The sequence below is a fragment of the Protomyctophum parallelum genome, assembly GCF_964188405.1.
Source record: "Protomyctophum parallelum genome assembly, chromosome: 6".
Classification (NCBI taxonomy): Eukaryota; Metazoa; Chordata; class Actinopteri; order Myctophiformes; family Myctophidae; genus Protomyctophum; species Protomyctophum parallelum.
In genome coordinates, this window is record NC_139701.1 from 39,447,346 (window position 1) to 39,464,282 (window position 16,937).

Below are 16,937 nucleotides of genomic sequence, written 5' to 3' on the forward strand. Positions count from 1 at the left end.
TTTTTACTATAGAAAAGTACAGTCAATTAGGCTCCTTGAGAGTAGGTGGAATGGCCACATGATAACATTGCGCTACATTAGATTTGCATTAAAGTAACAAGCTCAGGCATCTTTTGACATTGGTTTTAATGAGTTAAAAACACTGCATGCATGATCCAGTCAGCCTGGACGTGTATCAGAAAGGTCTCACCCCAGTGGTGTACAGGCCATTGTCAGTCAGTCACTGCATGACATTCCAGTTTAATCCATTGAGCTCGTTGCAATGAATGAAGTTTCTCATCAAGGACTGAGCACCACCATCCAGTCCTCAGGCACATCTATTTCTGTGACACTTAAGGCCCAACACAGACCATTTGTAGAAAGTGATGGAGGTGACCCGTGACCGTATATCCAAATGAAGATTTCACACACTGTTGGATTATGGACGTGACCAAATCTTCAAAAATAGGTCTCTCCCCCCCAGCCCCCCCCCCCCCCCCTTTAAATTGTTATAGCCTCTTTGTAATTAAAAAATTACATGTATCAAACCAGTCACTAAATAATGGCTATCTAGAATTCCCTGCTGGATAAGGTTTTCATGGTGTTAAAACTAACTTACCCTTTTTGTCAATTTTGAAGAAACACTGTTTTTGCCTCACATATTTCTCCAGGATGATGGCTAATAGGCAGGTCATTATAATAGCCAGTGACCACATCAATTAGTATAACGAGAGTGTGTAGTAGGTCTTGTAAATGCACAGTTCCTTCTCAAGGCTCGGGTACAGTGTGTGTGTGTGTGTGTGTGTGCACGTGTGTGTGCGTGCATGTGCCTGTGTGTGTGCGTGTAAAGGCTAGCATGGTTTGCACCTACAGGTAATGAGCAGCATATACAGTATGCATGGGGAGATAACATGCTTACATTATTACAATCGCTTTCCTCTTTGTTATCTGCTCAACCCTGATCCTATAGGATTTCAGGGTGAGTCATATTACTGTGTGCACTTTGGAACTTTAATAGCCTACTGTACTACAGAACTGAATGAAAATGGCAAGCCAGCATCTTATTCTCACATTTCTCTCATATTCAACTAACTGTACATCATAAGATGTCATTTTCTTCTGCAAGATTTACTTTCTTTTTGAGAGCCATAATAAATCTTTATAAAAGCAAATTTAATATGAAACTGTCAGTCCAGCTACCTCTGGCTTCCAATAGACGGAGAAGAAGAAACATCTTGATTGACCACATGATCTGAATGCAGAGCCTGTTACAAGGGCCTTACTTGTAACGTTTAATTGCGAAACATTCTCGTTCCATAATCTGGCAGTCTTCTGTGATATACACACGTCTGTGCACGCATGTATGTGTCCGGACTCCGTGTGTCGTACTGTGTGTGTGTTTGCACAGAGTGTATGTGAGTGTGTATCTCAGACTGCTCTTGAGTTCACTTAATCACACACACACACACGCATGCGCGTGTGCGTATATATATACATACTCCACAGGTATAGTATAAAGTATACTGTATTATATATTGCCTAGTGTAAATGAAAAAGCAATGTTTCGGCTGACATCAAAGGTGTGTAGATGTCCTCAATATATTTGTATTTTTCTTTATATATAATTTCATTAAAATGATGCAATAGTCTCTTACACATTTTCATAATAAATGAGAGGCCCCTGTTGTTTACAGTCTGTGACTGTGAGGCAGTATGGTGTGGTGGAGCAGCGAGTCTGGAGTCTGGACCATGCCCTGGGGCTCTATCATAGGCCTTGTTAGACCTGGAAACACACACACACACACACACACACACACACACACACACACACACACACACACACACACACACACACACACACACACACACACACACACACACACACATACACACACACACACACACACACACACACACACACACACACACACACACACACACAGTTCACCTCAAAAGCACACAATCAAAATAACACTGCCGTTCTCTCTGTCCACAATGACACAACAACATTATCCACCATGCACCTGTATCACACACACATACACCTTTAACCCTTGAACATGTGCACATGCACACACATGGCACTTTGCTGTAGAGAGTGCAGAGCAGGCCAGATTTATATTACTATTAAGGCTCAGGAACCTTTTGTCGAGGGCTTGATGGTTTCCTGCTGGGTCTGAGCAGCTACAGCTTTGCCTTTCAGCCCCAGCACTGACACAAAGACACAAAACAAGCACCGGCCTGGACACATGTACCCAGTAGGTCAACAGCACCAAAGGTAGAGATCAGAATCCATTCGTGTTACACAAGGCAGCAGTGGGGAATTAAGGCAGATTGTCCCCTCAAGTTTTAGCCCCAGCTTCATGCTAAAAACGTCGATAATATATTTGTGCCATCGACAGGGTCGGTACAAGTTCAGCAACTGCTTGTATGAATTTTGTCTGTCTGCTCTCTGCTGCATGTCTGTCTGTTCCCCTGTGGTCCATAATTATTTTGTCCTATTCTAAATGGCTCTTTGGGCAGTCCGGACCATTTTGAACAACTTCATATCTTCCAGTCCTACTCTGAAACCATACAGCATGTAAGCAAATGGACCTGTACGGGTCCACCTGCTTACATTATGCACACCCTCAGACTGAAATGAACACAGGCTATTCTACACTGACTACGGACTATTTGGGTGGTATGACAACTAGCGGTGAGCCTCTCCGCGGCCTCCACATCAGAACCTGGGCGTCGTTGGCATTGGGTCTCCCCATGGCGTTGGGAGGGACGGGCTCCATGCGCGTCAGCACCCGGGGCTGGTCCTGGTGAACGCGGCCTATCAGCCGAGCCCTGGAGCCCAGAGGCATGGACGGATCCACCACCACGTCCACCCTCATCCTCCACTTGATGGTGTGGAGCAGGATCTTCTCCCTGGACGCCGTGTTGAGCGCCACCAGCCACGTGGTGAAGCTCTGGTCCCTCTTGATGCCCGTCAGCAGCGGCGTGTTGGACTCGCTGACCGGCACCGCCCAGGTGACGCTGGGGTAGAAGTTGTCGTTCATGCTCACGGTGAAGCGCGACGGCTTGGAGGTGGGGCCCACGATGGTCACCGTCTCGGTGGTGTTTCCGTACCAGGGGTAGCTCACGCCGTCCGAGTCGCTGATGGCCCTCACCAGGCCCTCCCGCAGCTCCGGCAGCTCCCAGCTGGACCTGAGAGACAGGATGAATACAGGGAAGTGAAGGCACCTTTCTTTTTCTTGCCATGTCTTGAACACGACTTGAATTGGAAACAGAAACGTTGTTTCATTTCAAATATTTAAAGGGTGACATGAATTTTGGCTAGTGGGCATGGTATTGGTACCTTGTAAATGTTTGCAGTTATCTGAAGATTAACATGTAATGAGAAGCAACGTTCAGTGGCGTTCCCAAGATCCAAATCCAGGCTTATGTTGCACACACACAGGATGGGGGGGGGGGGGGGGATACTGTATATGACAGTTCAGCGCGTCAGCAGTTATCATCATCATCTCTTATTGTCATCCGGTGCCTCCTATCCATCTGTCTTGTTGTTGCTGATGCCCCCCCATTCCAAGCCTCCCTCACATCCCAAACCCAGCAGGATTAAACCCCCCCTCACATATATATCACCTCCTGACACAAACACCCCTAGGCTGCCTCCAGGCATCCTGTGTGTATCTGTGTGTGTGTTTATTTGAAAGTTTGTGCTCTCATGCCTGCTTACAAATGACTTTGTGTGTGTGTGTGTGTGTGTGTGTGTGTGTGTGTGTGTGTGTGTGTGTGTGTGTGTGTGTGTGTGTGTGTGTGTGTGTGTGTGTGTGTGTGTGTGTGTGTGTGTGTGTGTGTGTGTGTGTGTGTGTGTGTGTGTGTGTGTGTGTGTGCGTGCGTCCGTGCATGCGTGTGTGCATGCGTGCGTGCGTGCGTGCGTGTCTACGCACTTGTGCATGTTTTCATGACAGTCACAGACAAGCGTTAATTTTTGGTATTGAGTGTGTGAGCATGAATGGCAGAGTGTGTGAGTGGATGCATGTGTAGCTATATAGGCATGATGTCAATCATGTCAGTGTGTACGTGTTCCTCACAGAGCTGTATAGCTGCGACTATAGGGCACAGAGAGCAGCAACACTGTCATCTGTTAGGGTTCTGCTAATAGCAGCCTTTCTAGGTGTCAAAGTCACAGGAACAGAATTTGGTGGTGGGCGTTTGATTGAAGCCATTCTGACAGCTACTGGCTGGCTGGCTTGATGCTACAGACTGTTAACATCAGGCATGCACAGCGCACACACACACACACACACACACACACACACACAGCACATATACGACACATGCATGGGTGCAACCACTCGCACACACATGCATGCACGTGCACGCACAGTCGCACACACACACACACACACACACACACACACAGCACACATACGACACATGCATGGGTGCAACCACTCGCACACACATGCATGCACGTGCACGCACAGTCGCACACACACACACACACACACACACACACACACACACACACACACACACACACACACACACACACTGCACATGGAGAGAGATACTTACACATGAATTTACAACTGTAGCAGCACATACTACATCAGTGAGATATAGTTACAGATATTTATGTATTTAAACTTACATTCCAACGTCTCCATAGGTGTTGTAGAATTCCATGTGAGTGCACGCCTGGATCCAGCCCACCACCCAGGTCTCGTTACGGGCAATAGGAGGCATGATAAGCCGGGCTGAAGCTTTGAAATAGGGGGTCTTGTATCTAAGCACTATGGGCGAGTTCTCTTCAATGATTGTCGGGCAGTGGTCTATGGTGGCAGATAGATCACACACCACAATGTTTTCTCGTTTAATGCGCGACTTACAGGCTATGCTCTGAATGCAGCCCATGGTTGTATACAGGTAAAAGGTAGTGGTCAGGTCAGGATAGTGGCAAAGTGGAACAACTAATATACCTATAGAGAACACTGCTGACTTGGACTAAAGTAGGCTAGTATAGCAAACATATCTAAGGCATAAGTGAGATCGACCTCAGCAGGCCCTGCCCTGATTATAGTTCACAATCACAACGATCGATTTGTTAGGATTGATGAGGACATATATTGGCTGGATGTCCTCGAATCTCATATAGTACACCCTGTCCGTTTCAGCGGGACACTGCCCTCTTCCCTAAACCGGGCTCCAAAAGGGTCCAGCGGGCTCCTGTCCGCTGCGCCTCTGTTTGAATCCACGTGTCTGTTTGTTGCTGTCCTGTAACCTTTGATCCTCTTCTTTCTGCCCCGAGATGTCATGTCACAGACCGTTGGACACCGGCGAACAGCGGGGCGCCGTGACGGGGACCTATAAGTGGTCGGACTCGGGCGGTGCTGCGGCACTTACATGCGGAGCACCGGAGCGGTGGAGATGCTGGTGGTGCTGGAGGTGGAGGAGGTGGTAGTGGTGGTGGTGTGGCAGACAGTCTGTGCAGGACTCAACGGTCAAGCCTCTCCACGGGAGGTAAACATGTCGATGGCAAGCCAATATGAGATGCATCTGTGATGAAAAACAGCTTCCTCTTGCAGGGTTGCAGGACACCGGCGATTCCTTAACGATCATCAGAACGACGGCAATGGCTATAATGATGACTGGCACTACATGGCGCCTGCACGGCTTAATCGATCATTAAAAAAAAGGGCCAGCACGGCTTACAAATCATAAGAAAACCATATTGACAGTAATCTAGTGGTGTGTAGACAGTAGGCTATAGCATCATGCTGTCGGTAGCGCGGCATCCTCTTTTAATAATAGCTGTATGGGAGTGTCGCTGTTCAGTGTCCGTGGTGCTGAAGATGTTGAATAGACCAATGAACGGCATGCAGAGGGCACTTACAGCGTGCGTCCTGGACGTAAAGCTACTGGAGACAAGCCGCAGCCGTCAGGCTAGAATGATGTTTTACTACCACTACTATCATCTGATCTATATGGACATGACATAGGCTATGGCTATAGGCCTATAATAGATATAGGCTATAGCCTATATATGTTTGCCTATATATTTGCACGTTGTTTAGAAGTAGAACAGATCCCTATCTATGTGCTGGGGATTAGAAACAACGTGCAAATATATAATTTATATCCCAATTTATTTTCCCAAAATTAGTAGCTAATTAGTAGCCTACTAAATGACAACCACTGGCCGTCTAGGGCTATATGCAATGTAGATCAGTATGCCTATAGTTCTTATGCCAAAGTAGCATACAAATGAACTAATTTTATACACTCGTATATTGAATACATTATAACCGAGGTTATAACAGGGTTGGGTATAGCCTACAAACAGTTCTGAAAGCCACATCTTTGAAACCATCTAAGGAATTTACTCGAGTACCTGTTGATTAAATTAAGTAGATAAGGATCTGAGGAGACAATGGCTATTGTTATATAGTGACACTATATGAAACTGTAGACTAGTCTAGATACGTTCTTTATGTGCTTTTTTGTTTGTTCTCGGAGACCGCAGGCGTTTAGTGAGAATCTTTTCTTTTCGCAGATAAGTAAGCCTGGGACCGAGGCTATAAGTGAGAATAGGATTAGTCTCTCCTCCTGTATGCACTTCTTTGGCCACCCACCTGCATTTTGGGTACAAATCACTCTGCATCCCATTCCCTGATATCAATCAACCAAGAACACACATATGCTTACTCAACTCAACAGAAAGCAACACCCGCCCACATGTTAGAAGGTGCACAGACAGACACTCCTGGCCGGACGTCATGATTGACAGTCACAGGAGGACGTCTCGTCACTGAAGATGAACCGTCTGGACTTCCAACTTTGCTTCAACAAAAGCTAAGAGTTTTTATTACAGACTCTAAGCAAGGTCCAATTTGTTTCTCAATCAACTATCTATGAGTCATTTAGCTGGGGAGTGGCCGAGTGGGGACCATGCACCCAAGGACCTCACATCTGCTCTAGAGGTCCCCGGACCACACTTTGAGAACCACTGGCTACCACAGCTTGGTCGGCAGTGGCATTGATAAATGTCTTGCAGATTTAGAATAAGGTTCTCATGAACTGTATGATGAACTGCAGACTGATTTAATGCAGGAAGTTGATTAACGCAATCCAATCATTGCTAATCATTGCAAATGTATCGAAATTGATTTTATTTTGAAAACCCACCACGGGCTTTGAGTGATGTGTTGTGTTCCGGGGTGGGAGGGGCCAGAGACAGTGTTGCCATGTCGGCTTATTATAAGCGATGTTACGATAACTTAGATTAGGTTTCAAACATATTACATATTTTTTTTCAAGAGTTTTTGAAAATAGCGGATATACAAGCTCACAGACAGTGCGTCGCGATATTGAGCTTGTATACATATTTTCAAATGTGTTCCGTGTACTCAAAATGAGCAAAGTGCTAATTTTGGGATCGTTTTCTTAGACCTGGTTGCTTATTTCTCTCAGAAAATACGGCAACACTGACCAGACAGTGCATGCAATCCATGCATGAATTGGCATACAGTGATAAAGCATTAAACTGGCTCTCTCAGCATTACAACAATGTCAGTATCGTAAACTGATGGTAAAACAAACGTCGCCGTACTTGAAACTCAATAACAATATTCACAAACACCAGTATGGTACGTATTTGTAGCCTATCTTACTTCCTAGTTTACGTTATCTACTCCTGTCTTAATTCCCAGACATGTGCTAAAGCTAAAGCATGTGGCTAACTTGTTCATGTACTGTAAAGTGTAAACTAAAAGTAGAGTACAGCTTTATCTTTTCTGTGTCGAACTAAAATGTGTGTTTTCTTTTGCTGAGTCCCAAGATTAGAATGAATGAATTGTCACGTTATAGAATTTTATAGCATTAGAGTCTAATGCTATAAAAATACAAAATCTATGACAGTTGGTCTAATGATTAGACCAACTGTCATAGATTTTGTATTTTTATTTTTATATCAAAAGTTAGACTCGATAAAATACATAATATAATCTGTCATAATAAGTCTTGATCCAAGGCTAGGGTTTTTCTAGTGACCCTCCAATACTTTTTCAAATTATCTTTGTGTATGTCAATTGCTCAATGCTCATCATACAAAGTTAAAGTCAGTCTGGTGCTGTAGCCGCGCATACTTGTTATGACTGTAATGATCAGATGTATATCACAATATCTTTATTGTCATTGTACGAAACAATGAAATTGGGTAGCAATTCAGATCAGTGCATTAAAAAAATACAACATAAAATATACTCTATAAGAAAACGTACATTAAAACATAATTTGCACAATGGGTCCATAAAAATTTGGTTCAGAATGTCATGCATGTCAGTGTTAAGTGTGTATACTACTTGAGCGCTTGAGTTAACTAACTTGAAGTTGCTAACTGGAGAGTTCAAGTAAATAATTTATTTTAATTTTTTCTTCTTCACCACTCCTTATGGAATATGGATTATCTTCATTATTATTCTCATCTTCATCACATTAGGTACCTACAGACTTTAAAGCCCTGATCCAGCGGTTTTATGCCCTGCAAGCTGAGCGAGTTGAAACCTACAGTCTCTTTGAGGAGTAAGTGAACCAAAGCTCAAAATTATGAACTCATTATAATTTAGCGTACTGCATGCATTCTGAGATTTGTGAACAATGTTCCATTCCAATTCACATATCGTTGCTGTCGGGCACCTTTTATCTCCAGATTTTAACTTTTTCTAAATATACACCCGTCCCTACTTCATCATACTACAAATTCACACGGTATCCAAAATAGAAGATGTACAAGCTTGAAACCAGAACACGTTATGAGCTTGTCGATCTGCAATCTTTACTATTTTTTTTTATTTGATTCCTGAAAGGTTTTTGACATGAGTTTTCCACCCGACAGAGACAATATACACTTTTCATACTAATGACTGCTGTAAGGGTGCAACAGTTTATTGAACTAATAATAAAAAAAAGAAAATAATGTAATAACGTATTCTATTTGGGGAATGACAGAAAATAGCAGATCTACAAGCTCACAGTGTACTGTTTAATTATTGTTGCGTGACCTACTCTACAAGCTACAACATAGTATAAAGTTGTATGGCGTACGTGGTCAAACAGACTAATTGATTTACTCAATCTATTCGTTCATGTCTATTTGTTGATATATTTAAAATATAAGAAACTGCATCTTGATTATTCAATTCATTGAAAAAGGAATCGGTAGAATAATCGCTAAGAAAAATAATCCATAGTTGCAGCCCGACGTTTAGCCTTTTTAATAACTCATGAAAAGGATTATGTATGAGTAATCCTATTATTTGATAAAGACGCTAAAAACAAGTAAACAACAGCCAAGCCACGCACATCTAGTCTGCACACCAAATTATAACATTAGTATTTGGACACATTAATCCTTTTGGCTTGATGGTGTGCAGAGTCTCTTTTCCAATCTCCCCAGAAATTCTAAGTGGTGTTTTTGCCATGGTCTGTTGTCGTTAATGTGATGACTTTTAACTTTCCTCCAGAGGACATGAGGCCTACTTGAGGACGAGCCCCCACTATGACTTTGACCACTACAGACAGCTGGTGCACGAGATAACGCAGGCCTTCTGTGGCATCTCCAAAGAAGTGCTGGAGATCAAAGACAAACTGCACCAGGACTTTGACAGGCCAGCCCTCTCTGAGCACATTGACAAACTACAGAGCAAAGAGAAGCAGAAGCTTGAGCTGGTAGGAAGAACATTGATATTGACTGGTTTTTGTGTCTTCCTTTTGTTTTCATTTATGTTCAGACATTATGAGGGAGATCAATGAATAATGTTAAAAGCTTTCACATTTGGTACAGGGAATGGCCCAGCATCTGCTTCTCAACGTGTGAGTAGCGACCCAAAAGTGGAACAGGGTTGCAAGTAACCTAAAGTACCTCTTATCTATCCATAAATGCAGTGTGTGCACGCGCGCCTGCATGTGTATCACAGAGGACCCCTAGGGTGTGTTATGCTGGTCGGATCAATGCTTGTCCAGAACCACAAATCCAAGTATCTCTCCATCTGTCTGTCTGTGTCCATTTTATGCCTATACATGGAGATCCCTGATGTCATCACTGCGACATTACAGTACAGATGTCATAGAGCTACGATAATGGGTACTGCACCAAATACTCGTGTTCTGACAATGGGTACAACAGGTTTAGCATAACCTGAGAGGTATGCGTTCCTGACGGGCATCATTCCCAAGTCCCAATGGGTATCAACCTATATTTTAATGTTGGTAATGAAATGTTGTTCAATGTACTGTCATCACAGTTAGTGCAAAATGTACAGTATGTCCCTGTGTGAAAATGGTTAATCCTTCCATGTCGGCCATGCCACCCAGGCCATTGCAATTACCACGGGTATTTTACTTCCACCTCAACCAACTTTATACTGTATAGTGTCAGTGAGTAATATTACTTCTGGAGAACGGAACTGTATCTGATGTTGGCTAACATAACTGTATTTCTTGGTATTTTTACGCTTTATTTCTCAGATAGTGTAGAGAGAGAAGGAAAGGAAACCGAGGTCAGAGACATGCGCTCACAGCATATGGTCTGTGCACCAATAGACTGAGCCACTAGCCGCCACACATCCTTATCATTTAAGAACCCCCGTCTCACATAAGATAGCCATTGGTGAAACATTACATAGGCTATTTTGAAGATCTCAGACACCTGTCCTGTTTTACTGTTGACATTGCTTGTAAATATAAATAGTGGTCAGCATTCTGCTGACTTCTACAGCCTGGCGGTAGATAGATATCCACTAAATGAGGTTTAACCATTTAAACCCTTTCAAACATTTTTGCACCCTTTATTGTTTTTACCATAAAATGAGAACGAGATTCTTTCTTTTTTTCCCAGACACACAGAACATGTGTGTGGACAATATCAAGTTAAGAAATACACTCAACAGTAACACAGCTTTTCTAAATGATGCATGGCCATTTTATTTAAAAGAAATGCACCAGTTTTTTTGTATTCTTTCTTGTATTTTCATCTTTACTTCAATAGTACCGGTAATCACCTTTGCCCTGAGTAAAAAAGAAATCGGTTATCCAGTGTCCACTGTCCAGCTACTAGATGGCCTGTCAAAAAAAGAATGTGGAGAAAGCCTCTTCTGCTTGTGCTGATGTCACCGACCAACTGAAAGAGCTATTATGTTTAATGGCTGAGTTTTCCCTTCCCTGATGAAGGCTTAACCGCCGAAACGTTGGATTCATATGTCTTAACCTGCTGCGTCCTAAAAAAGTATTGGCACTCTGGCTATTGGCGTGTGCTGCGGCCACTTTCTTGTTTTTTCAAGATTCCCTCTTCTAATGGTTGAGTTTGACAACAAACATCTGGCTAATGTACATAACATGATGGTGATCATTATGAAGCAGTTCATCCACACTTGACGTGCAGGCCTGTGGGAGGAAGACTTGGCTGAAGCAGAACAGATGTTAGCATAACTTGTAGCAAGTGCCTGCCCTAGAATCAATAAGATGCCTACACGTACTAGGCATGTAACAATTCACTCCTGCCCTACTACCTAGAATCAATGAGATGCCTACGTACTAGGCATGTAACGATTCACTCAACTCAGGATACGATTCACAATATAAGCTTCACAATACGATTTTAAAAAAACACAACCGGAAAATATTTTATAATTTTTTTCCTACAGAAATCCAATATCGTCTTCGTTTTCTTTTCACAATACTGTTTGTGCGTCTCTCTATGTGCTCTGCAGTCTGCATCAACTTATTCTCCTTCTTCACCCCGTGTTCTTCCTGCCAGGCGTAGGGCCGCTAAACAAGAAAGGGAGTTTAACCCGATTGTGCCCTCTGCCTTTTGGATCACGATACATGTTTATATTTAAATTGTCACCAGTTTATATTGATATATACGATATATCGTTACATGTCTACTACCTACACTGGCTCCAGACATCCATAGAGAATTCAAGAATGGGAACTAAGTTCCATACAAAGACCTTATAACCCAGATGAACTAAGTTCCATACAAAGACCTTATAACCCAGATGAACTAAGTTCCATACAAAGACCTTATAACCCAGATGAACTAAGTTCCATACAAAGACCTTATAACCCAGATGCCAAGACGGAACTCTTCACTGGCATCAGTCAGCACAGCAGCCAAGGAGAAATACTTCAGACAGTTCTGACATCACTTTCAGAGCGCGCAACGGTTACGGATGACACCAAACACTGTGGAGACTAACGGTTACGGATGACACCAAACACTGTGGAGACTAACGGTTACGGATGACACCAAACACTGTGGAGACTAACGGTTACGGATGACACCAAACACTGTGGAGACTAACAGTTACGGATGACACCAAACACTGTGGAGACTAACGGTTACGGATGACACCAAACACTGTGGAGACTAACGGTTACGGATGACACCAAACACTGTGGAGACTAACAGTTACGGATGACACCAAACACTGTGGAGACTAACGGTTACGGATGACACCAAACACTGTGGAGACTAACGGTTATGGATGACACCAAACACTGTGGAGACTAACGGTTACGGATGACACCAAACACTGTGGAGACTAACGGTTACGGATGACACCAAACACTGTGGAGACTAACGGTTACGGATGACACCAAACACTGTGGAGACTAACGGTTACGGATGACACCAAACACTGTGGAGACTAACAGTTACGGATGACACCAAACACTGTGGAGACTAACGGTTACGGATGACACCAAACACTGTGGAGACTAACGGTTACGGATGACACCAAACACTGTGGAGACTAACGGTTACGGATGACACCAAACACTGTGGAGACTAACGGTTACGGATGACACCAAACACTGTGGAGACTAACGGTTACGGATGACACCAAACACTGTGGAGACTAACGGTTACGGATGACACCAAACACTGTGGAGACTAACGGTTACGGATGACACCAAACACTGTGGAGACTAACTGTTACGGATGGCACCAAACACTGTGGAGACTAACGGTTACGGATGACACCAAACACTGTGGAGACTAACTGTTACGGATGACACCAAACACTGGAGACTAACGGTTACGGATGACACCAAACACTGTGGAGACTAACGGTTACGGATGACACCAAACACTGTGGAGACTAACGGTTACGGATGACACCAAACACTGTGGAGACTCCCAACGGTTACGGATGACACCAAACACTGTGGAGACTAACGGTTACGGATGACACCAAACACTGTGGAGACTAACGGTTACGGATGACACCAAACACTGTGGAGACTAACGGTTACGGATGACACCAAACACTGTGGAGACTAACGGTTACGGATGACACCAAACACTGGAGACTAACGGTTACGGATGACACCAAACACTGTGGAGACTAATGGTTACGGATGACACCAAACACTGTGGAGACTAACGGTTACGGATGACACCAAACACTGTGGAGACTAACGGTTACGGATGACACCAAACACTGTGGAGACTAATGGTTACGGATGACACCAAACACTGTGGAGACTAACGGTTACGGATGACACCAAACACTGTGGAGACTAAAGGTTACGGATGACACCAAACACTGTGGAGACTAACGGTTACGGATGACACCAAACCATAGACTGTAAAAAATATGGACAAAGCGTTCCCCGGGTCTAACATGAACGTAAAATGAAGCCTGTAATGATATGCTAATTCCTGATGTAAGTCGCCATCTTTCTAGATCCGTTTGGTACCAGCTGGCCATTGGCTGGCTCCGTTTTGTACCAGCTGGTCATTGGCTGCCCAGACAACGAGGCGGGACTTCCCCCCTTTTTCTCCGTTGGTTTTTATTTTGACTCGAGTGGGAGGAGAAGACTCTTGAGTGGGAGGGGAATCCCGATCATAGACTGTAACGGTAGCCACGCCCCTCAGAACATACGCGACTTTATGGTAATTTTTTTAATTAATGGGACCATAATTTTCCAAAAAGAATATTATGACATTAGAAATGAGACTTTAAACTAGTGACTGGAAGAAGAAAGTATTCATGACCATGTTTATTAAGGTAATACAGTCTAGGTGAAGTTGGGCCAAAATACATGGGCCTCTATGGAGCTATGGGGCTTTTTGGGTCCAGTCCAGCAGTCCAACAGGCCATTATATGAACTACCGATTTCAAATGAGGCTTCACGAAATATCTGGCTGACTGCCCCCCTGCACCAAACACTGTGGAGACTAACGGTTACGGATGACACCAAACACTGTGGAGACTAACGGTTACGGATGACACCAAACACTGTGGAGACTCCCAAGAGTCAAAGAACAAAGGAGGCAGAAATTGTAAAGAAAATAACAAACGTCATCAACAATCAGATGTTCAATCCACTCACGTGAGAACGGGGCCACAATTCTGCATCTGCAGACTTGGTGAATGCCTGTGAATGGTGGCGGTCTGTCCATTTCCCTCCATGAGCTGCCAATGGATGTCTTTATCGCAGCCAAGAACTGTAGTCAGCCTTTTCCCCGTGGGCGAGGGATGGATCTGGCAATCCTTTTTTTATTTTTACAGGCGATCACCCAGATTTGTGCTCTTGGAGTCATCACAGTGTTTGGTGTCATCCATAGGTTCTGTCCGCTCTGAAAGTGCTGTCAGAAGAACTGGAAGAACTTGCAACAAGTATTTCTCCTTGTCCGCTGGCTGATGCCAGTTAAGACTTTCTGTTTCAGTAGCGTAGCTAATGTTTTTCTCCCCAATTGATTCCTCTCCATACGCTTCTCTGTTGTCCTACTGACTCACCTACCAGTGAGGAGCCCCTACCGGGAGGACGTAGTAGAGCCTTCGTCCTACTTATCCCGCCCAACACTCCCTGCTGACAGGTGCCGCCCCAGTCCGTAGGGTTACGTGGAATGACAATTATCAGTGTAGTTCTGTGCATCTGGGAAGCATTTATTGACAGCCTACCTACACACGAGGCAGAACAAAAAAGTATACCATGTCAGGTTTAACCCATTTTCTTGAGTTTTTGGGCCTGTGGATCCCTCACTATTAACATAAAAAAGCAGGCAGAGATGGAACCTTGGGTTTATTTGTCCACGTGACAAACGATGGCAACATGAGTGGTACCCAACATCCTTTGTATATTTAGCTATTCTACAAATTTCATTGTAGAGTTATTGTTAACAGTAACACCACCAATGTTAAAGGGACACTTCACCCTTTTTGCAAAAAAATATATGTTAATGATGTTTAGAAGCTTTAGAACACTTTCCTGGAGATCTTTGTGTGTAATATGTGGTTTTAGCTATTTTAGATTGTAACAGTGAGCACAGTGTCTCTGATGTCATGGACACTGGTCTCACTACCTTCCTGGACTACAATTCCCATACTTCTTTGGTGCACTGCTCCTCCTTGTGGATAGGGGGAGAGCTGTCTTACTGAGATAACATGTAGTCCAGGAAGGAAGTGACATGACAACATCACTGCTACAATCTAAAATATCTAAAACCACATATTACATACATAAAGACCCCCAGGAAAGTGTTCTAAAGCTTCTAAATGTCATTAACATATATGTTTTTGCAAAAAGGGTGAAGTGTCCCTTTAATATCTGGTATACTTACTCGAGTCAACCACAAGGAGGCAGAATTCTTGTTGAAAAGACAAAAAAAAGTATATTTCAGTGGTGGAAGTTTGTAGTAAAAAGTAAAGAGTACTCCAGAGTCCAGATAATAATGTATGGTTCAAGGTCATTCTAATATATTTAATTTATACACCACTAGAATACAAAGTATTTTTTTAAAAAATGCGATGCTTTTACAAGTAACGTCATGTCAAGTCAGCGATTTGTGACCAGCAGTATCTATTACGCCCTCTTTTCATGGTCAGCCTGTTTGAGTCAGACTGGTGCTAAAATGTTATGACTCTGGCTAGGCTCAAACCGCATGTCCTATGAGTGAGAATATCATGCCCGAGAGCATTCCCTTCTCACTCTTAAAACTAGATTTATACTTCGTTATTTTACTTGGTTGGCTGTTTCCACGCATAGAAAATAGCCGATCTACATGCTAGCATGTATGTAGCATCGCAACATGTTGTGGGCTTGTAGATCAGTTGAGTTTGATGCACAACACTGTCGTGCGGCGGAGTATAAAGGAAGGAAGCGTAACCCTTTTCAAATATGTATTCTTAACAATAACAATAAAAATAAATACATTTCTGGCAAATCTCTTGCAGCATTGCAATGGAGCCGGTGTAATCCATCCCAGCGTCCTCTTTCTCCAAGTCCAACATACATTGATGAATGGTTTGCATATGTCCGATGTGATGTGCCTCGTCCACAGACGGCCAAGCTGCAGCTGGCCAGGCAGAGGGCCCAGGATCACCCAGAAGACGAGGGCTGTCAGGAGAAGATTCAAGAGATCAAGCACGAGTAAGAACAGCTTTTACAGCTCCTCCTTTTACTACTTTAGCTCCCCGTTGACCCCTACCTACACGATCTCTGTCACTGGGACGCTGCCAGTGCCTGCTGGCATAACTATAATTATAGGCTATATGAAAACATTTGAGGGTTACACTTAAAATGAGCAAAGTTTGAATAACGTAAAATGCTTCACTTTAACTGCTAAAACCATGTGTTAATTTAACTTTAGTGGTTTCTCAGAGCTGCAATCCAGAAATGCTTTAGTGAAGATATATAAAAACAAAAAGTATATATATATTTTTTAAATGGTAAGTCAATATAAATAGCACATCTGCATCTGCAGTGGTTGGACGTGATCTCCCTGCTTTTCCTATTTTATTTTGATCGTGCTTGGTGTTTGCTAGTGGTAACACTCATGGCGATATGGCCTGCTGCAGCTCAAAGCATAATAACTCCCCTGTCCAAGCGGGCGTTCTGTCTTAAGCTCACTGGTAGAACTTTTGTCTGCCGTACGGGAGACCTGGGTTCAAATC

The 16,937-nt window shown here is 43.5% G+C and overlaps 2 protein-coding genes across 3 annotated transcripts in view; one reads left to right on the plus strand and one right to left on the minus strand.

Moving 5' to 3' along the window:
* Positions 1-2,651: 2,651 nt before the first annotated feature.
* On the minus strand, positions 2,652-4,890 carry fam78bb (family with sequence similarity 78 member Bb; the record flags this gene model as incomplete). The annotated part of the gene is made up of 2 exons (XM_083767213.1): positions 2,652-3,174; positions 4,628-4,890. 2 exons carry the CDS (start codon positions 4,888-4,890, stop codon positions 2,652-2,654), a joined length of 786 nt encoding a protein of 261 aa, XP_083623339.1.
* Positions 4,891-7,484: 2,594 nt separating this feature from the next.
* Positions 7,485-16,937, plus strand: part of rex1bd (required for excision 1-B domain containing) — a 140,337-nt gene continuing 130,884 nt past the window's right edge. For both annotated transcript variants that reach the window (XR_014569417.1, XM_083767847.1), the window contains exons 1-4: positions 7,485-7,622; positions 8,474-8,556; positions 9,498-9,702; positions 16,325-16,413. Coding sequence is in view for 1 of the 2 variants with exons in the window: in XM_083767847.1 (XP_083623973.1) it covers positions 7,620-7,622; positions 8,474-8,556; positions 9,498-9,702; positions 16,325-16,413 (380 nt within the window). In the remaining variant the exon portion in view is untranslated. The remainder of the gene's footprint in view (positions 7,623-8,473; positions 8,557-9,497; positions 9,703-16,324; positions 16,414-16,937) is intronic.